Raw genomic sequence first — 24,436 nt, forward strand, 5'->3', positions numbered from 1 at the left:
AGCTGCTCCCAGCACGCACCTCCCTATCCCTACTGTCTCGAGCGTTGCTCGTTGTTTTCTAGCCACGGCAACAATTTGCACTCCCAGCACCTGCGTTACATCCACGGTCGCTTTTTCATTAAGCGGCTGACGAGATCAGTACATAGGGGCATTAGCAGAAACTGCCGCTGATGCAGAATCGACAGTGCTACGGCAGCTCTGCTCTGCGATATCCAACCGACGGTCACGTGGAGAGCTTTGCTTATACAAAATCCCTTGTTTCGCGGCACCCACAGAAACCGAAACTGCAACTGGCCACCTTAAAAACATCTCTACTTGAGCAACCGTCGCACGCTGAAGCAAATGAGGTTTCCACACATGATAAGTAGGTTAGTAGCTACTTATCGCAACAAAAAACCAAGATGCAAAATTTCTGTGCAAGTGCCCTTTAATGGTATGGGACAATTTTAAGGATGCTGCAATAGCTAAACTCACAGGTGTTTCAACCCTGCCCTTCCTCCTCCAAAACCACTGGTAAAGGGTGTGAAGAGCTCTAGTCTGAGACAATGTGGGCCCTCTAGCATCAATTTTCCCTAAGCAACAGCTCTGAAAAAATGCCAGCGGGTCTTGATTCCATTTCTTTCGCAAACTGGACCGGACAAAAACATTAAAAAAGGCATGTTCTTGTCTCAACGTTCTCGTGCTGTTTAGTTGGTGCACTGTTGTTTTCATAATGAATAGTAGTGTCACTCTAGCCCAACTTTGCACACTTTTGCAGCACTGACACTTCCCCAGCCTCTGCAAGGCACAACAAACACCCAAAGAAGATGTCTCAACGGCCAAGGGCAAAGACTCACCGAAAACTATCCTCCAGACAGCTGGGTGTGGCCGCGTGAAGGGGCCTGCAAAATAAAAATATTGAGACATCACAACTCAAGGAAGCACCACTTCAAACTTCCACAGGCCTGGTAAACCACGGGATGATGTACAAAAGCTAATCTGCAAGCATCAAAGACATTGCCTGCTTTGACCTTGGGCAACAGTACAAATCAAAATGTTTTATTTATTTCTTTTTCAGCCCAAACCTTCTTCCATGCTACTTAGAAAAACAGCGCCAAAAACAATACGACAGGGAGTAAAGACAAAAACTGCGCTGAACTGCCAACTGCGATTCATTTAGATGAACAACGAATGTATACTAGAATCAAAAACAAGGAAGAGACAAGGAAATCCATAACAGAAACACACAGAAAGGAAGTTGGGTGTGGAAATGAAAGCGGCCACATGTAGTACGTCGATCATGATCCTAGGTACTTTATCTCCCTGACGGTCAACTCGAATGAGGGTGTGCTCACGCACCTATCTCCCATTGTGTGGATAACGAATGCCTCGGGTATCTCCCTCGTGCGCTGCTCGCGATACCGCTTCAAGATGACGGTGCTATCAAATGCTGGTGGGGAGAGCTGGCTCTCCTGTCCAGCAGTGTGGTACTCCCCACCAGCTGATCACTCCACAACCCAAGGTGTGGAGAATACAATGTTGGCAAGAAATTTTTCAAATGGAGGCTTTGCAAAATTATTACTGTGTTCAATTGGCACCACCTGTGAGCCATTTCGGGCAGAGCATGAGAGGAGTGTAGTTCAGTGGCAGCAGTGTGTAAGAACTTCAAAGAGGCACGTGCCTGTGGGATAACAGCCAGGGACCGGGCCCTAGAAATGTGTACTTCGTGGAATGTGGATAGCCTAGCCACGGCTATTAAGAAGGAGAAGGAACACACGAAGCTGTTTTCTGTTTTTTGCGGCAATAACCCATAAGCTGGAGGTACCCTTCCGTTCTATCGTTTCGGAGCGAGGGTCGTGGCAGGTAGCTGTTTCTGGGTTTTTACAGAAGCATTTAGAATCTTTGACCATCATTGATCCGTTTTCTGTGCGGAACTCTGAGGCGGTGGTGGAGTATCTGTCCTCTGCTGATTGCTTGAACGTCTCGAGAATTAGCATGGACATTGTACAAACTGAGTCCTCCAAATGTGCTGCTCTTGAGGCCTTCAAGGCGAAAGGTGAAGGTTTGTGAAGTACACGGCTGAGGCTCCCGTTGACGGCACCTTGAAATTTCTCGACCTCGAACTCCGTTTCTCAAAGCTTCATACATGCTGGATGTACGCGCCCCGTTCTAGCAAGCTGCTCTTGAACTTCGCTTTTTTTCATTCAAAGCTAGTTAAGAATGGGATAGCCCACACGTGCCTCAAATCTTTGTCAACAAGTCCTGTTATCATTTGGCGCAACAAAGCTTCAATGTGCAAATAATTCGGCTGGAGAACGCTGGCTTTCCTCTCTCCGTGCTCCAGGCAACCTGTCAGCGTCTTGTAAAGCAATTGAAAGGGTTCGCGCATCACATAACGGATGCCAACCAGAGTAAAAAAGTGGCGGCCATACTGTATGCGCATGCGCTGTCGCATCGCCTCAAAGGAGCCATGAAGACAAAATACAAGTTGGGTTTATTAGAAAGGCTGTTTAGCCCCGATAACAATGATACAAATATTATCGCAATCTTCTAACAAATAACGGAGATATTAAAGAAAACGTGTGAAGCAGTCGCAACCCCCTAGCCAATTTCCCACAACTTTTCTATGACGTCACGAAACCTTGTTTGTGCAATTGGCGACTGCCTAACTGACCTGTTGCGACGACACATGACTGGACGTCTGTCTGTAATGGGGGCTCTAGTTCCATTTGACCGCATCACTTGAATGCTAACGTGCAGTTAACGCACAAAAAATTATGATTTATTGTTGGCCCGTATCACGCCATTCTTACTCGTAACACGTCACTGTGGTGCAAAATTTGAAAGTTCTTAATAAACACTTCTTGCTTTTTTTTCGTTAAAAAAACATCTTTTGTGGCTGTAATGGAGCTGAGTGAGATACTGAATCCTAGTTCTTTCAAATTAAACGAAGTTGTATTTTCTCTTCATGACTCCTTTATAAGACTGCTGACAGATTCGGGGTTAAGGTGGTTTTCTCTGCCAGGAATAAGCTAGGTAGATTAGGCAGCATGGTGAGCAACAGGCTTTGATTCCCGAGACAGTGTTTCCACACGTGGTTGTTTGATTAAACACAGACTCCGGTTCGTTCAATGTATGACCAATGTTGTGTACTGCATTCCTATGTCCTGTGGCCGGGTGTACATCGGCCAGACCGGCCGCTGTCTCAATGTACACTTAAGGGAGCATCCTTCCTCCTTGAAAGGAAGGCCCTACACACACCTGGCGCTGCACTGTTCAGAATGCGGTTGTAAGCCACGCTTCACAGACACGCCAGTGCTTTTTAAACACAGAGACCATGCTACCAGGGAAAGTGCTGAAGCCTTCCATATCCGGATCAGGGGTTCGGATTGTATAAGTCACCCGTGACTGAGTATTCCAGATAAAGAAGTGCAACTTCTTAAGGAGAGGGAGTAGAGGACGAAAGAAAGAAAAAGAAGAGAAGGAAAGGGGGCAGCTGTCCTCATGTACCGCCGTACGCATGTGCGACGCTCACACGTGCCTGATTGGTGGGTCTTGGCATGGTATATATGTGCTTTCGATTTTAATAAATCTTTCAGTTGATAGTAAGCGCTGGTGTCGTTTCCCTTTCTTGACCCTGTGTCTGCTTGCGCTTAAGTTTCACACATGAAAGTTCAGTGTGTTGTAAAATGACCAAAAATAGCTAAATCAAAAAGTTCTTCCAACGTTATATTTTTTCGTAATTTGTCTGCCTAGCCATTCTGTATGGAGTGGTTATTTTGTTATTGTGACCCAAAGTAATGGTAATTAATCATTAATTATCTAAAAAATGTACTTCCAAGAAATCTAGCTGCACACTTGAAATCAGCACAACTTCATAATGCTGTGCAGTTTCATTAAAATTGGTTACTAAATAAAAACAAATTGCTCTAAGACCAGTCTGCCCCCTTAATTAAGAAGGAACTGAGGGGAAATGGGGAAATAACGTTTCGATCACTGCCCTGCAGGGATGCACACCCCAAATGTTACTTTTCCACGCCCATCACTGGACATTTGAAGGGACAACTGAGGTGAATATGTCGTTTCTGTGCTGGGCAAGATGCCCGAAATACACGGGGAAAAGAATAGGCCGGAGCAAAGTGTCCCCGCATTCAAATGGGCGACAGACTGGCATTACCTATGCGAATAGTCATGCAGTTACTGGGGCAAGGCAAGCGGCAGAGGAAAACAAAGCCAACGCTGAAGGAACAATGCCTGGCAGAAGGGATGTTTGAGAATAGTCTTTCGGTTCCCCTCGGCCTGTCCTCGGGGCGGCCACAACCTGGCCACCGGCAAAGCTGTGCCATGGCGACACCTCTGTGGCACTACTAATTTGCCGCCTTTGTACACTGTGGCTCACCAGCAGCTAAACTAGCTGCCACCCGGTCCACCACCAATGTCTGCCGCTGCATAGCACTACAGCCTGCAAGCCTGGAAACTACCCTTGCAATGCCAACACCCTGAACCGGCAACCAGTGAAACTGTTCAAACATTGTAGTCTTTTGTTGGACGAGTGGTGTTCCTCCGCTATCATGCCTTTCCTGTCGTACTCATGGCTGTAATTTTAGTTTATATGTCCTGGTTTCTTCCTTATTAACGCATTGAATTCTTCCTTCTCGTCTTTCATAAATGTTTATACTTCTCTGCGCGAACCCGTGTGGCCGCCTCCCGCTCCTGTGTCCCCCCGTTATTGGTGGCGACATCTCCTAAATTTCCGTAAAATCCCCGATTCAAAGGGAAGCTTTAGACAGTCAGCGTGTCACTCAACTCGGAAGTCAGTTCCTGCATACTTTGAGCTCTGAATGACTACCATGATGCCTTTCCATCGCCTCCCCAGCCACAGCCCCCAGCTAGGGTGGTTGCTGGCCATGCTGGGGGGAAAACAGTTTCCCAGTGGCTCAAAATGCCCGTGGCCCATTGGTGACATCTGTGCCACGCAGTGGAGACCAGGGGGAGAGGCGGAGACGCTGCTCACCATTGGGGAAGGCTAGGACGCTGATGATCAGGAAGAAGAAGGCCACGCAGCAGATGCCGCTCCACATGTTCTCCTCCAGGCTCGCATCATCGCTGCACAAGAGGAAGGGGAGGCACTGCAATGAGGAGCCTCTTTTTCAAGCATGCTTTCACAGAGCCAACAGTGCCCACCGATTCAGCACCCTTAAACCTGTAACAAAACACTCCACAACACCCCCTACCCTTTACAAATCCATGTTCCCTCGCTCCTGAAATAAAAAAAAATTTCTGCAGCTTGCACTAGTGGTGGTAGTGCTGGAGAAACACCAGAGCTGGGTGTCGACCTAGCTACTCCTCACACTGACAGAAGATAGCAGGAAGAGAAAGTCTGTGCCTGTTCCTCGCACAGCGATCGGCACCCCAAGACTGTCACCTTCGACATTACCAGCTGCCTAGGTGTCATCGCCGCCGACCGAGTCAAGCCCGCCTACATCGCCTTTCTGTAAACCCGCCCAGGGCTTCCCCATCTCAAAGAACACAGCGGCCTCGAATCTGCAGGGGGTGGGGAGGAAGCCCTTTAGAGACTGGCACGCCAAGGGCCCACCACGTTGGAGACGACAAAGGCAGGAGCTCCTCACGTGGCACAAGCCCATGCTCAAGTCTGGACGATGCTCCTCCGGGAGCTCCTCACAAGGCGCACGCTCGCGTGCGCTTGTTTTTTTTTTTTTTTTTTTGCCTAAAGCAACTGCGCAAAAATCGTGCCTGCGCCTTGTTCGGGGGAGTTTTTTTTCTTAGCATTTTTTTTTATAACACCAATGGACCAAGCTCTGGTGTTAAAAGGAAGCAAGTAATGCGGGGAACAAGATCCGCTCCAGGACAGCTGTGGCAGATTTAAAGCCAGTGCAATATAATCAGGTGGGTCTCAAAGCCAAAAAACATTACTGAAGAAAAATCAATTTTAAGATTTAAAAAAAAACCTTGTGATAAAGATTGGCAGGAAAACAAAATACACTAATACAAACAGAGGCAGCATAAATGAGCTGGAAATGAAAAAAAAAAAAAAACGCGTAAAACTCTCTAAGTCAGTTCAGCAAGACCTTGCCAGAGAGGAGCAGTTCCACTTGAGAAAAAATTATATATATATATATAGTATGATGCATCACTCACTATATGTACACTATTTACACCATGTACACAGCAAGTCCATCAGATTTCGGTTGTCTAAGAAAAGCTGCAATCGAAGCAGCCACATAAATTTTTGCAGTAACAACAACAAAAAAAAAAAAACATAAGCACTGCTGACACTTTAGGAACCAAATTGGTGAGCACAAGGCACTCAGGAAACAACAAGGCATGAGATTTGATGCACACCGCTGCACTTGTAGAGAGAAAAGAAAAAAAAAAACGAAGAGTGCAGAACTAAGCTAATCCTTAATCCCTGGTGACACGACGTGACGGGGGGGATAATGCATAAAGCACAATAAGGTGAAGTTATTTCCAATATACTGAAGAGATAGGCTGATGAGAGTAAGAGAGAAAAATTATGCACAGTGGTCAGGGGTGATGCACTTAAAATTCCAGTAAAGCACTGACGCAGGCATCATGATGCACACATCACACTTCAGGCATGGAACGAGCTAGGAAGCCCATGAGCTCCATTAGGGTCGACTTAGTGGCTGGTCACTAACACAGGACGCTTGGAAGTGGCAACCTCGAAAGTCGAAAGAGCTTCCGAGCGTCCTGACGAGTTTTAAACTCCTCTCTTCCTGCCTTGGCCAAAAGAATGGAGTTTCAATAATGCCGACCCGAAACTTCATACCTTAACACTGCACAATACCGTTAGTGTTAACACAAAAATTACCGATAAAAATGCTTCCAGCAAACCACAACATACCACAGCTGCTCAAAATGAAGCAAAACTGTGCATTCGTTTTAGAGTTTGACAAATGCACAGCTTTTCTCAAACAATGAAGAGCTTGCAGTATGCTTTTGAGTTGTGATGACAGTTTCTTTGTTTTGCTTTCACTTGTTATGCTTTTTCTTTTATTTGTTTTGTTGGTTTGATATCTGCTGTATTTATACGCCAGCTTCAGTCAATAAACTTCTCGTCTTTGCCTGTTGTGCTGTACTATCAAGTTTATGAAAGAAACATCCTAAAAAAAAAACAATCAATGCATTTCGAAGGAGCTTTGTTTATGTGGCCTGCGTGTGCACAAAAGTCCAACCCAAGTGCGAGAACAATGGGAAATAAAAACTGCTGTGAGTAGTAAAATAAGAGGGGCTCAAGAAAAAGGAAGTCACTTGACCAACTCCACAGTTTAGTTGGCATATCATTTCAAGGTTCTTTCTCAGGAAAATGCAGCCCACACTTTCACACATTGATGCATTTGAGATAGGCAATTCTAAATGAGCATAAAAAGTATTACACACCATGCTGAGTAAAAATGAGCATAGCAAAATGCATAACCCTAGAAATTATTAATGATTTAAAGCCTGCTCGTCACGGTATTTCTGCCTCTTTGATGTTTGTTGCGCATGTATTCTATTTTGCTGTACGCTCTTTAGTGATACCTTACAGTATCTGCAACCAAAAAGTTACGCCCATCTTCCCGCGAGGGGAACCCTGATGTGATGCATTGGGGGGGTTTTAATTGGTGTTTCCATTGGGTTGATTCTCTAAATCGCGTGAAACGTGTTGTGAACGCGTAGGATGCATTCCATGACATGTGGGTGTTCTCATACGCGGGAAAGATGGATGTAATTTTCATTCTCTTACTGAGACAGAGAGACTGGTTGCCATTTTCAGCGGTTGCACTTTACTTTGAGCACGACGGCTTTGTGGTCGCTGAAGTACACGGTCAGTGGATCGCGAGCACTGACTGAACCGCCGCAACGCGCTACCCCCTTTATAATCACAGCGCCTGAAGGAGAGGAGACAGCGGAGGAGAGTCGCGCATGAGCGCACTTCCGCGCCAAAGCAGACGCGAGCGGAGCGAAGCGCGCGCGCAGCTGTTGTTATTATGTTAATGAGACGGAGTGAGAATGTTGCGCACAGCTGTCGGAGAGAAGAACGGAGGAGAGTTGCGCATGCGCAGGTGGTGTGCGGACGCCACTGCCGCCGGAGGGACATACCCCCAAGCAAGAGATGCGTCGCATATAAAAAAAATTCAGGCAGAACCTATCTCCGATGGCTGTCGATGTGATGCCATTCGTGTTCTTCAGGCTTCCCTCCTTTCTACCCAATTCTTTCAATTTGAAAGTCAAACTGGCGCCCCTCCATGAAAAAAAAAAAAAAAAGGCAGACGCCAGCAGACCAGTACGGCTTGACAGGTACCATTAGACCAGAAGCTGGACAAGCCAAGAATGCTAACAGCCCTAGACACATGATTGCCGCCTGTCTGTCATTTGCCGCTCACAGATGCAACAGCAAGACAGCAATTCTGTGAAAACCATTGACGTTGGCCACCAAACTTAATTTATGAGACTGAAAAAGCTTGTACCCTGGAATTTTTATGTTGCTTCGTTTGTGCACGCAGACAAATCCCACTTCACCGCGCCCAACCTGTCTGATGCTATATAGAACAGTAAAACCTCGTTTACAAGAGACACTGTTTTACAAGGGGCACTTGGTTATAAGAGACATTTGAATGAAACCAGTTTGGTTGGTTTTCCTATGCTTTCCATGTTAGCAACACCGCATACAAGAGACCTTGGCTACAAGAGACGTGTTTCCCGGGTCCCTTGAGTGTCTCTCATAACAAGGTTTTGCTGTAGTCTACTATACATTCGTGGGTGCCTACAATGGATGAAGGAAAGGAACCCAAGCTCTGACAGCCCATTGAGTGTTTCGCCAGGCCACAGTCAGGCACTAGAACATTTTGGCCTTTTCTTGTAGCCTAGAAAATGAGCCACAAGACACAGCCCAGCAGTAATGGGGGTTTCACCAGAGTTTGACACAAAGCAAGAAACGCTCATCCTTCCAATAGAAAAAGTGCATTTTCAACTACTATTTCGCAAACAGTACCCCCATCAGATGACAGCTGTGCCAATGCACTCTGGTGTTTTGCTTGCATGAATGATGAGGTAAGGAGAAAGTGCTAGCAGGATTCTGCTATGTATGGCAACCCATCAACAGGCAAGCAGAACACGGATCAGTGTTTCATACGTGGCGGGCAGTGCAGTGAGGAATGAGACAGAAATAGAAGAAAAGAGGGTGGCAAGTCAAATCGCGCAGGCCACAGGGTTTAAGACAAGTCTTTCAAATTCCCTACGACTCTTTTTCTTCTACGACCCTGCATGTGATCCCGATCCCTTTTTTTATCTCTACTGGCTTTTACGCAATTGGTTGACAAATGATTGGCATTGCTGAGTGTTTCCCATGGCCTCTTGGAAATGAGCTTTCCCCTGCATTCCGATAAAACAGCAGTCGGCAAACAATTGACGAATGCGTAGCTCAGCTTAGAATGTGCAGTTTTAAACTCTTAAAACTATGCTAAACTCTTCCTCATGTTTAGGTTTCAAGAGAAAAGTTGTTTGCAGTGAGTGATTTCCATGGACTAGCTGTGAATGCTTTCTCAGTCACAACCATTGGAGCACCGACAGCCCGCCATCAATAAGTTCAACATGTGAAACCTTTTGTGGCCCTCTCAGGTCCCATGTACCATAGAGTATGCAGTTTCAAGCGTACTGTTCACATTTAGGTGTGATTGCTACTTTCAAGTCGACCACAAAGAGAACGCGAGTTGTTGAGAAATATGGATGTACGACCAAGAGCACAAATGAAGCCACTTTCACAATGAGTTTTCGTCCACACGTCTTTCTATGCTCCATGCGCAGCAATTTCATGTTGACACAAAAACCAGCCAATAAAGTATAAAAGCTGACCGGACCTACATCGGCCAGCTGTTCCTGCTCTGAACTGGAGATTTATGCGCTTAGATGTGCTGTAAACGTGATTGTTAAACTTCTATAAAGCATACGTGTTGGAAACCTGGTGACTTTGAAATTTCCTTCTTTCTATATGCGATTTCGATAACTGTTACATTTCTTTTCTCATGGGTGGCCAAGTGTACGTCATTTAGAGGCACTGCTTTTCTTTTTTTTTGGGGGGGAAGGGCTGATATATTCATAGATTTGTTTAATAAACACTTCTTCGCGAGCGCTTCTCGTGCCTTTTTGCGTATTTCTGTCTTGTCTAGAATTTGCGCTGCTGGTCGTTTTTCATTGAGGATGCCCAACGATTGCTTTCAGGTTTCTGTCAACTCAAAATCCCCTTCGTGATTTCCTTTTCCGAAGAGAAATGGGGATTTCGCTTCGGCGGAGTTACGGGAGTGTTATCTCTTTTCCATCTGACCCCGTTACGGAAGCGCGTCCATAAATGAGGCGAGGGTCGCGAGCGGATCGAACGCGGATACGTCGATCGCTGTCGGAAGAAAACACGCGCGCCCGCACCATACAACGCCACTTTCTCCGAGATAAGTACGCAGGGTGTCCAGCGGTGTGGGCAAAAAGCGCGTTTTTCGGAGGTTGTGACGAATTTGGCGACACTTCATGATTCTGGTTCAACCGGTCAACACGTGACAGGCACCGCGCTCTTGAAACACGATCCACCTTCCAAGTTGAATTTAATTTTTCGCTGTAGTGGTTAAAATCTGTTAGCGTAAAGCTTAGGCCGTGCTTTCGAGCGCTTTGTAGAGCAGTGAATGTACCGATGGGTCACGAAAGAACGGCAAACTACGATTGTCCGCGACTCAGGTTCGTGACGCCTCTCACAAAACCCACCCGCAAACCACGCGTTTGAGAGGCGAAAAAGACGGGCAGACTTACCGCGTGAAGGCGGAGTACAGTAGGAGGATGATGGACACGGTTAACAGCGTGATGGTGTGCGGCTTGTAGAAGAAATTCAAAGAAATATCGTCCACTGGTCGTTCATTGATCGAGCCGAAGAAGTCGGGATTGTGACTAGGCTTTGAAACAGCGCCTTTCGATGCGCCCATTCTTCACGGTCATCCCCGGAATTCTCGCGCAGTATAACACAGACTAACTAACACACTTTTAACCGCGACAAAGTAGCTCTGTAACTAGGCACTGCATGACGCAAGAAAAACCTTTGGAAAGTGACCAGACGAACTGCTCGCCTCACGCCATGCCCGACTTTGAGGGAGGGGGAAGGGTCCAGAGAGGGGGAGGACTTTCTTCGGCGGTGCTGCCAGTGCTGCTCCGCATCTGCTCCGAGCTCGAAAATAAATGTGCGGATTAACAAGCGCGAGAGACTAAGGTATTTTGGCGCACGCTTAAAAAAGACGTCGCCGGCCTTTCGAATTGTGTAGGCAGTCGTGGGCGTGTGGCGGAGTTTGCATAACTCGATGAATCTGTGCCAAAAGCCGTTGCTACCATGCGTTGGCCTGGCCGAATCAGCTTTATGGTGCTTTAAACATGGCGGCGCCCTGAGAAAGCGTGTTTTCCGCTTAGCATTTCTCAGGCCGTGGGACCCAGGATGATACTGCTTCAGCCAACGCCGCTTCAGCACCAAGTTTAAGCGCTTCAGTGCTCACTTTAATCTACCTCTTCTGTGTTGTGATGGCTTCTACCGCATTTCGGACATGGTTTGTGCGGAGCTCATCGCGATGCCTGCATAGTCAACTACTGCTGAAACCAACGCGCCCATGTTCTTTCAGGCCGCTACGATGCACCGCGGCATTTTGCTCTGTGTAAGTGGGGACGTGTTTGATTCATACCGTTTAATTCTAAGTGCTATGCTAGTGGTAAATGGAAAACAATGCCTAAACCAACCGTGAAAGCGACGCAATGATTGCTATATGGGGGTAACGTGCTGCTTGCTGTATGGGTGCTTGCACTTTCGGCGAATTCACTGCGCCTACTGTCATGTGACAATGCTGAAACAAGGGGAAAAAACGTAATTTGTGTACGAAAATGGCGTAGGAGAGGTTTTCATGCATTTAGCATTGTTTCTCTGATACGTAATTTCTTCAAGAAGCGCGAAAAACCCCGGAACAAAGGAGTTATAAAACACACGGAACGAAGCGCTACTCACAATTACCATTTATTTGGAAGAATAAAGCCAATAGAATCACAAGAACGTTCAGTCGCATACTCATCACCATCAGCCTCCATAGGAAACCGGCAATAGTTGAAGCAGAGCGTGATCTAATGGGGGTCTGGACATGCATGCATTTACCGAACGCCGTTTCGGTTAATCGCATTTTATTGAACGGTGCTTCGTCCAGTGTATTTAATCGCCCTCTTGTTCCCATTTCTTTGCAATTCTTGAAGAAATTAGAATTTGTACCAGCTCTCCCAATTTTCCTGTCTGGCAAAATTGACACCCCCTCCCCCCACCCCCCAAGAAAAGAAAAAATCTGCAGCTACACTCCCCTCCACAAACAACCCCTTCTAGGCTGTAAACATTTCGTCTAAATCAATCTGATCGCTCAACAACAGTCAATTGCCATATGACTGTTATAGTCATACCATACAAAGGCCATGAATAAGAGTAAAAATTCTTGCCAGGTCAGTGTTTAAGAATTAATAGTTTGTGCCCAGTCTGCCAATTCGCCTGTTGCAAGTCAAGGCAGCATTTTACGGCACTCTGAATGCATATTCATGTGGAGCCCGCAAGCCATCGCCAATGCCTTATCAGCAGATTTCTGCTTTTCATTGTGTAAAATTAGCTTAGGCAAAACTTTCAGTAAATAGCCGTAACCTTACCTTTTCCGGACAATAATGTGCAGGCATGTGGAACTGTTAGGCCGTTTTCCCAGATTCTTGAGACTCTCTTGTGGGAGTCAACTTTTCGTTCTCGCACTGAATTTATATCGTGCTTATGTAAGTGCAGATATCTGGTCAAATTAAAATGACGTGAAACAGATATTCAGTGATGTGATGCGGGCTCATAACTCACAAAAATGCGACAAGTTGAAAATGAGCTTTCCCTTTATTAGGCATTGATCTTTCTTAGCCATCGGTACATCAGGTGGACTAACTCCCTACAAAACTACTCAGCATAGCTGAAGGCACATAATACTCAGGCAAAGAAGATTCGACCCATTTGCTGGGTCCTAATGTCTAGCCGAAGCTATTTTAGAGCAAAATAAATGAAAGTGCAGCAAGTACCCAGAAGACTCAAAATCAGATAGCCTCCCCGAACCCGTAGTTCACAACGTTGCCCGGTCACACTGGTTACTCGATTACTCAAATCGGCAATTACCTGAATTGCGCATAGTTCAACTTGTGTTGGCCATCTTTTGGCTGCACTCTGTACTTCAACTTATGGCCAGGGTCGGATGAGCCGTGACAAGACGGCGCCCACTCAAAGAATTTAGACAGTGGTCTGTACTACCTTCCCACACATACCTGTAGAACACTATAATACTGTACGGCAGTACAAAGACACTCAAAGGAAACACAAGGAGAGGAGGGGGGTTGCTCTAGCTAATTTCCCTCCGGCGAGAGTATCGGCATATAACGCTGCCGCCCTGAGGCTCTAGCTTGACAGCTCCCTTGACCTGTTCACCCCCAACATGAACGAAATAAAAAAAAATGAGCCGAAATTCTACAGCAGCTTACAAATAGTAATAGCTAACATGATCATGAAAAGCAGCGCAACTACATTGTACAGTCTCTTGCTCAGATGTAGACCTTCTATGGTGACCACCCTGCGGTAGCATCAACAGTAGTGAACACCAAACTCCCCACAAATGCAGGCCCACACCCGAAAAAGATGCCGCGACCGTCGATGCGGCCCCAGAAAGGGCCCCTCCCAGCATCGGAGGAGCGGAGTACTTCAGGGCGCTTTACAAGTCATCGCATGAGGCAGCGGCGACGACATTTTCGGAGGTGCAACCAGCTGGAAAGAGTCCAGCGGCTGCTACTGTCTTCGATGTTCCCGACATAGCTGACCTCGACAACGATGACCTGAGCGTGCTCCAAGATCGGCTCGCACCAGAGGCCAAGCTGGACGCCCTCTCTCCAAACGTGGATGCCGAGTTTCTCGACGAGATGGGCCCTGCACTGCCGAAGGCATTCAACTTGGCGGTGTACGCTAACAAGTCGGCAACGATTCGGCGCCTGGTTCAGCTGGGCATGGACCTATCTGTGTGCGAGAAGAGGGGCCTCGGGCAGGAGCTGGTGACACTGGACTTTGAGAAGGACGTTGAGCCGCTGATCCGCTTTCTCACCTCACACGGCGTTCCTGCCGACCGGCTGGGCTGGTGGTTCACCAAGAACCCGCACCTGTTCCGAGTGAGCCCTGGCGTTTTGATGGGGTTGTTCATTGTTATCTTTAATTCACTTTGTTTACAGGCCAGTTTACGAATACTTAATTAAACGGACACTGAAGGGATGATACAAGTTGCTTTAGATTGATAGATTAGCTCATTGAGAACACACGTAGCCCACTCTTACGTAAAGCTTTTCTAAAATAATGTAGAAAATTGTGAAATTTGTGAAGAGAGGTGTCGCTGCCACTGGCCATATCACCCAACCTACACCGCAAGTGTTTAAAATTCCATGACATATTTTTTAACAATACACCTTCAGAAGTTTAATAACACTGAGCTGAAAGTTTTTGTAGTGTCATGTTTGAACGTCGAAGAACAAAAAGAAAGCTAGATACAGTGTGAAGGGATCACAGTTTGTGTTTTCACAAATGGTAGCTCAGGAAAGCGCACGGGGACTGATTTGTGTTCTCGCACTTCCTGCATTCTCTGCATTACTAAACAACTGTTGTTGTCATGAGTGGTATAGTATTTGCGATCACAGCTCCACAGTCGACCAATATAGTTTTAACTTGTTTTAACACCTTAGTGTTCTCTCAAGGTTGTAAGAAAGCAGGAGCAGGAAACCTCCGCTGCATTGCGTCCCAATCTCTGTTTGTCTCCTCTGTATTACATTGGCCAAGCTGCACATCTAGGAAATCTGCCCCACCTCGCCTCTCTGTTTGCCGTTTTGCACGCACCCTACTTGCTTTTCCCTCAAAGCCTTGCATTGATTTTTTTTTTTCATAGGAGTACAGCCCTCATTCATAGCTTCCCGGTGATTCTCTCTGGACCAGCATCATAATGACGCAAGGACTGGCCAGACTATTTATTGTTGTTGTTCACAAGTACTGCATGCTTTAACCTTATGAAGCTTTTCAGGCGTTTTGACTTAGCGAAATGTTGAGCAAAAGAAATTAAGCGAGAAATGCATGTAGGCAAAGTTGCAGACCACTCTGGTGCAATCCCATAGCCACTGCAGAAAAATGTTTGCTTATGCAGCGCTGCGTTATCAATTATGGTGTCAGTGCAGCTGACACCCCTTAGTGCACAAATGGGTGCTTAAGAGCTGTTCCCGATCCCTTCGGGAATCCGGCGTCTATCTATACATTTAGTTTCCCCTTATGCTGATTAGCAAACTTCTGCAATAAAAAAAAAAAAAAAGAGCTGTTCTTTCACTTCTCGCATTCTATTCACTATCACTGTCGTTCATCCTATGCGTTTGCTTTCTTTCATCCTTGCCAGTGCCAATAGATGATTAGATCAGTCACGCCAACACCGCTCGACTGCAGAAATAGGTGTTTAAGAGCTGCACTCTAAAAATAACGCGGACTTGTCAATGGTGGGGATTGAACTCAGAATGTATGGGTTCCAGAACAGGAAAAGCCTGATCGCTTGGTCACGACTTCTTGCTAGTGAAGAAATAAAATTGCAGGGTTTTATAGACAAGTTTTGTGAGCCGTTCTGAAGACCAGGAGGCGGAAAAATGATTCATCACACTATGTGCCTCAACTGGAACTGTAAGGTCGAGTGTAGCCAACAGTACTATACCTGGGTACCTATCACCATGGTTTGAAGAGCAACAGAAAACATGGACAGCAAACACAAAGTAGACAGGAAAGGCACCGTGCTCGCCACCTGTGTTGTTCGTTGTGCTTTTCTCCTGGCTTTTTCTCAGGTTTGCTTTGTCGCAAGGTTCACTATAACGTGTCATGCGTTCAGTGCCCTTCCAAAGGCCAATTAATCTGGACCGTGGATGTCCACACAGGAGCCCCTGGAGAACCTGCAGGTGCGCGTGGACTACTTGTCGTCGAAGCGGTTCTCCTCCGAGGCCGTGACGCGCATTCTGAGCAACGCCCCGACCTTCCTGTCGTTCAGCGTGCAGCGAATGGACCACCGGCTGGGCTTCCTGCAACGGCTGCTCACCCTGACGGGCCCTGAGCTGCGACACACGGTCACCCGGTGGCCCAAGCTGGCCACCTCCTCCCTGCACGCCATACAGGTGCCGGTTAAGCGCGTGCCGTGTTATCTTTTCCCTCAGGTTGCCATCAGGCCTTGTCAGTGTTGGTGGGGGAAAAAAAAAATCACAGGCCGTCTCCACTAACGTGAAACCTGGGGAGGGGCAAAGCATGCGGCGTATAAGTGTATTCTTGGCGCCTTGGCGTTTTTGCCTATGGACATGAAACCGCTGGAGGGTAGAGGTATACAGCTTTGCTGTAAAAGTCTCGTGTCTTTGAAGCATGAAGCTCTCTAGCACGAGACGTAAACAAGTGTCCCGGTGTTTTTTTTTTATTACGTGTTACATTCTAGCGCGAGGCGTAAATGAGTTTCCCCGCGTTTTAGTACCGTGACGACGATTACGATGACGACAGGAGATGCCAACAGCCCCAGCCACTAAGAGGCTGGGGCTGTTGGTAGGGCCCCTAAAAATTGAGGTTCTTGCATTTTGCAAAATTGCAAAATCGTTCTTGCAAAATCGGGTAGGTAGCCAGTTTATGTTAACGTTTATTAGAAATTCAGTTTCTGCTTTGTAAGCAGAATCAGGCCATGTAAATTTCGATGGGGAAAAATTGGGAACTAGAAATTTTGATATCCTCAAAATGGGGACAAATTGGGTTTCAATTTTTATCCGTCAAAAATACAGTTTCGTTTACGTAAGCAAGAAAATTGGGCCTCGTACATTTTTGTGGGAGGAAGAATTAGGGTTTGTGTATTTTGGAGGCCTCAAATTGGGGAGAAATTGAGTTCTTGTTAGCGTGAATCATATATTCAGTTTCTGTTTTCATAAGTGATAAAATCTAACCCTGTAAATTTTGTTCCGAAAAGAAAAAGACTAGGACTACAAATTTCGAAATCCTAAAAATTGGGGGAGAAATGGGGTTTTCATTATTGCATGTCAGAAATTCAGTTTCTGTTGGTGTAAACAAGAAAATCGGGCTTCGTAAATTTTGGTGGGGGAAAAAATCAGAGACTATGCGCTTTCACAGTCTCAGATCGGGAAAAAATTGGCTTTTCATCAAGATCTGTCGAAAATTTGGTCTCTGTTAATGTAAGGGAGAGAATGTTTCCAAGCGGCAATACTCTCTTTGAACACACAAAAGAGCTTTGACGAGAGATGTCGGGAAAAAAGTGAAGGAAGCTGACACCAATGCATAAGACTTGAAGATAGCACAGCTGTACGCAACAGTAGTGTTTTTCCTCTTTTTTGCATCATGGCGTTGTTTAAGCCTCGTCACTGTACGAGGTGCCGCAGCTGGATGTTCGTCTTCCTCTATCGCACATAGTTCTGCGCTGCATGTGGCCTTCCTTCATGGCGCGCACTTATCGCCTTCCTCTGCTGCGTCCTGCGCACGTCTCCTTTCCCTCCTCGCCTATCTCTCCCCGTTATCGGGCCGCTGCACCGTTCCGGCCGATTGTGGAAGGGGGTGGGGTTTGACCTCTAGCGCTCAAGGGCAAAACTGGTCACCCCGCGAAGACTGCCCGAAGTGGTGTGCTGTAGCTTGCGCTACAAAAGATAACAGTGGCTGGAAATAGAGGCTTTCACACTCGTACAACCTCTGAGAGAATTTTGAACTATTCACAACCTTTGTCAAGTTACAGTTGTAAGGACAGTGTCAGTGAAACATTGGCTGTTGAGTGGTCTGTAACCAGAAGCTTTGTGCCTCCTGTTTCCCAGTACTGATGGCACAGGAGCCTGTGAGCGGAAGCCGCACTCCCACATCTGTCTCCCGCATTTCATCCACAGTCGGAGGAATCCAACAGCCTAAGCTAGAACTGCACGTTCTCTGACTTTGGAAACTAGAGGTTGCCACCAATAGGCTGCCGAGGGCATTAAAGTAACACAGAGTGCTGTCTAACGCCAACCTGTCCTTCTTGATGCGTGAAAATTATTCGCAGAGTACCTCAGCGTGAACAGTGCAACCGTGTTAAGTCATTTAATCGTTGTAATTGTGTAAATGTAAACTGTAAAAAAAAAAAAAAACATGGAGCAAAAAAAAAAGAGAAGTTGCTGCATTCGGCTATTAATAGCCAAATCTGTGAAGCACCGTGCATTGCAGGAAACTAAAAAAATAGAGAAAAAATAACCTTAATTCACAAAATCACAAAGTTTCATCTAATTGAGCTTGTAAACTCAATTGCCTTAACATAATAAAATTAGAAAATAGAGATGAAAATAGATTGGCTAAATCACTATGATGTATGCAAATCAGTTTTTTTTCTTCAGTTACTTAAAAAGCAAAATTAACACATTTAGAAGCTGAAAAGTACTGCAGAATTTCGATCTGAAAGGAGTACTGACACCAAATTTTTACGTCATGTTTTTATTACTTAGATCGATGCCTACGGGGCTAACTATCATGAAACAGTAGTTCAAGTACATCAGCGGACGACAAATGGGGAACTATAATGCAGCGAAAACCGCCGTCAACGGGCCAAAAGTACACTAGGACGTCATGGTTTCCGCTGAACAGGGCCAGCGCTATCATGTGGGTGTGCGAAAACCTGTGACGCTCCATCCACGCGCCAGACGGTTGCGCCTTGCCATTAGCAGGGTGCCGGGTGGACGTTACGGAGTATGGGAGCACGCGGCTACGTCACCTCATTTGCTCTACCACACCCTGATGTCACATGATGTTGATTTCGGTGGAAGCCCCTAGCACAGCAGTCTTGTCGGCGCTACATTTGCAATCAATTTAGGATATGTTCCACGCGACGCATGCTGTTCATACTTTACTCAGGGTATCCTGGTGGGTAAAAGAAACGAACTGTACAATAATATCAGCCCCTAAAAATGGTGTCACTACCCCTTTAAGCCCCCACGCAAGGACTCCACAAAAAACACAAAGAAAAAAAAACAATGTGTTGACATGTTCCTTCGCTGCCACCAAGGACATGCAAAGTGCAAAGTTGATAAGTCGAACAAGCATAGGCGCAGCCTGTTTCCTTTGGGGTAAATCTTAATCTTAGAGGGTGCCCCCCCCCCTCAACCCTTTTTTTTCCAAACTATGACTTTCAGTCGTGCATGACGCCATTTCTTCCTATCAATGGTGAATGTCAGTGCCGCAGCATGCTTGAATTGGTCGTCCATGCTGGTTTTGCAGGATAGCTTAGTGGCAGCGATGTTCTGTAATGCGGAAACTGCATGCAGGCAATAATACGGCACGTAAAATGTGTGTTTTGCATTGCAACAGAGACGTGGAGGAATGAATTTGCACTTCTAGCTTTACATCGTAGCTTTGCGCATTTGGCTCATCTGCTGGATTGCGTATGCACTTACTGAATATGTGTGTACCTGAATATGTGTGAGTGCCTTTGGCACTCGGGCAAATCATAAACGTACCGTGCCTTGTGAATGTTTGGGTTTAGCAAGCCGCACTGCAGAATAAGCAGGGCCTTGCCAGCCCCACCGCTCGGCGTTCCACGATAGAGAAAAAAAAATTGATTTCCACATTTGTGGGTTTAATCGTCACAAAGAAGAAGTTTCAGCAACACCACATTAGGGGCCTGTTGGTAGCAAAATCATGTCGGATGTACTGTAAATAATGGTGGCGGAGTAACGAAAGATGCCAGTTTGTGCTTTGACCTGCATCCTATTTTTAATTCCGTTTTCTTCCAGCATAATGCATTGTGGTTGTTGGTAGGTAAAGCAGTGTAGACGTTTTTTTCTTTTTTGTGGGAATTATTTGTGTAGCCAGCTGGTGTAGTTTTAGGATGTTCAACCGGTGTCTGTACTTTCATCCCCTCTGTTCAGCACATCCAGTTGGGCTGACCTGACAGGAGTTGTGAATGATAAGGAATGTGCTCCATTTTTTCCTGCGCACATACCTAATTGTGAAATAGCAGAGTATCTACAGACACTTTGGAACAACCTGTCACCTGATGGTGGGTTGTGAGGACAGCTTTACAAGGGAGGGAGGGAGAGTGGGGGAAGTTGCAGTTGCGGACTAACCTCGCTTGTTAGTCCAATTTAAAAATATTTTCAAAGAGATTCTGAGACCCTGTGGATGCAGTGTGCGTGTTGTCCCTTGGCAGAGCAACACGTTCTCCATCAAGGAAGAGATGGGCTTCAGCCAGGACGAGCTCAAGCAGCTCATCATGGTCTGCCCCAAGCTGCTCGTCTCCAGTGAGTTGGCGTTCCAATAACAGTTGTTATTTCACAGGTGGGGAATTAGTTGCTAAGTGAACACTTGCACCGAGGCACCGAGGTTCAACCAGTGACCAAGTCTTAGGTCCAGGGTGCACAGTGTGACTGCTGATTGTTTTTCTACACATCACTGTTGAAGTTTTGGATAAGATAGTATTAGTAATATTTTATTATACCAACAGTGCAGTCTTTACGAACTCAGTAAAACATGCAAACTGTTTGATCGCTGCCATGAGAAACTAGAAAACAAACGTTCTCACCTAAATTCTTTGCCTGCCCAAAATCATAGCTCACGCAGTAGCAGTCTCCCTTTATTATCCATTTATGTAACCTCAATTCCGGTGGGGGTGCACTTTTTAGCCAGCCGCAACGATAGTGGTACCATCAGCCTGGAGCAGTGCAGCTAAGCAGCGTTGCTTAATTGGCTAAGCATCGTTGTTGAACTATGTTTTGGTGCCAGCAGCTCCACACTTGGTTTCAAAGGGCCCTGCAGCATAGTTTCCCCATATGATGACTGTGTTTCGAGCATGTGTGGTGCCCTTGTTATATTCATGTACTGCCGGCACAATTTCTACATGAAACTTGTGTGCCATAGCAGCGTGGAACAGTGCTTTCAAAAGACCTTTCTTGGACCAGCTACCTAAATGCAAAAATTTTGGTCCCTCCGTCACTTGATCAGCCGGAAACGTTACTGGTGAGTGTGCTCACTGGTAGGTTACCGGCACACGGGATGGGCGGGTAGGTAACTGGTGAGGGGAAGAGGGAACGAAGAGAGAGGGCTAGGGAATAGCAGGGGGAGAGGGAGGATTTGGATGGGAGGAAAGAGTGTAGCAGGAAGGGGACGGGAATGACTGGGAAGGGACTGAAGTGGAGGGGGGATGTGAGGGGAGGAGGAGGAGGAGAAAGAGAGGGAGTGGGATAGACAACGGAGAGTCAAGCAAGTTAAAGGAGCCATGAAGAGAAAACACAAGTTTGGTTCATTCAAAAGATTGTCTCGTTAGAATCATACTGACACCACTTTTAACGTAAACTTCGCTCAAATAAGCTACATAATTAGGAAAAACGGGAATGGTCATGCGACCCACCAGCTCATTTCCCGCAACAGAACCTATGTCGTCACATGAGCTAAGCTCTGCGATTGGCGGAGGCTGGCAGAAGCAGACGCAAATTAGGTAGAACTTACAAACTAAACGAACGAGCGATTTGCGCTTAAATTTAGGGCACATTCTTTACAAAGCAATAAGAATGATGGGACAAACAGTGGAAGTTACGAAAGCACATGTAAACATAGAAGTACTGATGCGTTCTGCTGTTCGTACTGCGCACAGCATGCTTGGTTTAGCTGTACAGCACTATGGGGCTTGGGGTTGTCTCAGACGACACTGGCCGATTTACGCAAGCAACGGTGTCTTACGTGACCCCTTTTGTCGAGCGAGCACTGTTTCAGGGAACGAATATTTTCTCCCAGAACAAAAACAAGCCAGGTTTAAATGCGGGCGAAAACAAACCAAACGCTTGCCACGGTATGGTGGCGCCATCTAGGTTACGGAACGTAAAGAAACGCGGGAACAAACCAACACCGCTTTACAGGGTGGAGACAACCTTTGAACGGTCCCGTGCCGCCGCAATTGGGCCAACGGGCTCAACGCGTTATTCTTTTCGTTTCCCACGAGACCTAGCAACGCGAAACAGACAATATGATTCAAACTTCTTCAGTAAACCGCGTTGCGGCGATAATTTTAGCGCGGTTTTGACACAATGACTTGCTTCGGCGGCGAGCGAGCAACCGAAAATGGTGGCGCCAGCGTATACGTGTCTCTACCCTGTACGGCGGATGCGTGAATGAAGGTACTCTAGGCTGCAGAGCGGTCGGTTCCAGTGATGTCACTTGGGACCACGAAAACGCACGATTGAGCGGGAAAATCAAAATTTTAACCTAAATTGTTTAATTTCTCAGTGAATAAAGCACCGTTTGTATCCGGACAAGCGCTGGGGGCACTATAAAACACGAAATCTTTCGAATAAAACCAACTTGCATTTTCTCTTCATGGCTCCTTTAAGCAGGATGGGTTGGGAAAAGGAAATGACGAGGTAGTAGGTAAATACGAATGGATTATTGAAAAAATACGAGAGAAAAAGGTAGTGAAGGAGAACGGGCAGCGGTGAAAGGAATTGGAGGGGGGAGGAGGTAAGTGCAGTGGGAGTTACAGGGGAAAGGAGGATGAAAAGGAAGAGAGGGATATGGAAAGGGAGGGGGAAAGAGAATAGCGGAGGGAAAGACAGGAGGGGAAAAGTTTACAATGTGCACGATCTGCGAGAAGATTGGGGGAAAGATGGGAGTCGGGAGGGTCAGGAAAAGAGAGAGGGGCCAGAGAAGTGAAAGGGGTGGGGAGTGGGTAAAGGGAGGGGAAGTAGAGGAGGGAAAGGATTTACACATTGAGTGTATTTCAACATCCTGAGCACAAATATGCAGTCAGTTTTCGTCTATGGGGTATACGTTTAGAGTTGTGCAACATGTTATGTCACTCCGTTTCGGGCAATTTTTTCATTATGTACCTATGAAATACTCAAATAGCTTTTATTCCTTTGTGCTCTAGAAGAACCAGGGAGTGCAACTATACCACTGCAGTAATTTTAGCATGGTTTCTGCAAACGGTGTAAAATTCATAAATGTCAGGTCATCAATTTACAATGTTTTTGTTAAATTAACTGCATAAAATCTTGTGCCAGCAAAAAGAAATTCTGTACTTTTGTGGTTTTATTGCACTTTTCAGTTCATAAGCTTTCGAATGCAGCAAAAATGATGTAAATCGAACCAGTGCATCCCAAGATATTGTACCCGACAGCTGACCATGTGGGAAAAAAAATTGGGGTCATTTAGGCGACTTCAAAGGGCGACAGCTTTGTAAATACTTATGATACAGCTATGATATTTTGCAGGTACATTCTTTGGGACCTGTAGACTGCAAATAAAATTAATACAGAAAATTGATTTTTTTGGCAAATTTTCGGTCCTCAAGACCAGTGTCCCCCCTTAATGGGAGCAGGGAGAGGATGGGGAGAGTGTGAAGAGAAGGCATGAGGGTTTGGATGGCGAGAGTGGAGGAGGCGTTAAGTGGCAGGTGCGGTTGAAATGCTATTGTCTTTCGACATAATTTGCAACGAAACAATCAGATATGCAGCTGATTTTTCCTAATGTTGTGTGAGTGTAAAAGCAGCAGGTTAGAAAACAAAGACCTCCAGGCTGAACCAATGGTGCATCGGTACCAAGATTGAGCAGTGAACCCCCTCTCTTGGAGTTAAAAGCAAATGCATCGTGCAAGTTGATAAACACGGTTGATGAAAACTTTGCAACAGAAGACATTGCAGATGTTTAGGCATAGCACAGTATGCATAGCTTGATCTTTCCCCCTTCCAGAGCGCGCCAACATCGTCGACGCCTTCACCTACCTGCACCAAGAGGCCGGCCTGAGTCACGCCCAGATTGTGCAGTTCCCGGCGATACTGCGGACTCGCGAGTGCGTGTACAAGCCGCGTCACCAGTTCCTGGTCCATCTTGGTCGAGCCCAGTTTGACCCCAAGGAGCCCAACTACGTCTCCCCCAAGGCCCTGGTGACGGGCACCGACGTGGTGTTCTGCGAGAACGTGGCCAAGACGACGGTGGACAAGTACAACGAGTTCCTCAAGACACTCTGAGACGCTGAGTCCTTCCAAGGAGGGGTAGATGGGAAACCATGCAGTTAGCAGTGAACCGGAGAGAGGTTGGTCTGTAGACATCCATGGGAGCTCCCTAGGGCACCAAGATGCAAGGCAAGTTGGTGCGCATTCATATCGGAACAAAAACAGCACATGAAAAACGGGGACAAGGGGAGAGACAAACACAATGCTGTGTTTGTCTTTCCCCTTGTCCCCATTTCTCATGCACTGGATTTTTACAATATGAGTGAGTGTAGGGTGTACTATAGCTACACCTCCACTTGTAAGAATAATGTGCAGGTTAATTAACTGCTTGTCAGCTTTGCTAATAAAAATCTTCAGAGACGTG

At 46.4% G+C, this 24,436-nt stretch overlaps 2 protein-coding genes across 2 annotated transcripts in view; one reads left to right on the forward strand and one right to left on the reverse strand.

The window, feature by feature from the left end:
* The window catches only part of Pss (phosphatidylserine synthase 1 homolog l(3)77CDf), a 29,909-nt gene extending 18,683 nt beyond the window's left edge, over positions 1-11,226 (reverse strand). Inside the window, exons 1-3 of the mRNA XM_077704976.1 lie at positions 10,798-11,226; positions 4,994-5,085; positions 837-881 (exon numbers count right to left, since the gene is read on the reverse strand). Coding sequence (XP_077561102.1) covers positions 837-881; positions 4,994-5,085; positions 10,798-10,967 — 307 coding nt within the window. The 5' untranslated portion in view covers positions 10,968-11,226. The remainder of the gene's footprint in view (positions 1-836; positions 882-4,993; positions 5,086-10,797) is intronic.
* A 165-nt stretch (positions 11,227-11,391) lies between these two features.
* Positions 11,392-24,436, forward strand: Mterf3 (mitochondrial transcription termination factor 3). Its single transcript, XM_077704977.1, has 5 exons — positions 11,392-11,681; positions 13,695-14,232; positions 16,015-16,248; positions 20,280-20,370; positions 23,810-24,436. The coding sequence occupies exons 1-5, from the start codon at positions 11,551-11,553 to the stop codon at positions 24,085-24,087; spliced, it is 1,272 nt and encodes a 423-aa protein (XP_077561103.1). The 5' UTR covers positions 11,392-11,550; the 3' UTR covers positions 24,088-24,436.

This window comes from Haemaphysalis longicornis, unplaced genomic scaffold (assembly GCF_048455015.1).
Source record: "Haemaphysalis longicornis isolate Haplotype H1 unplaced genomic scaffold, Haemaphysalis longicornis Haplotype H1 scaffold_3, whole genome shotgun sequence".
Taxonomy (NCBI): Eukaryota; Metazoa; Arthropoda; class Arachnida; order Ixodida; family Ixodidae; genus Haemaphysalis; species Haemaphysalis longicornis.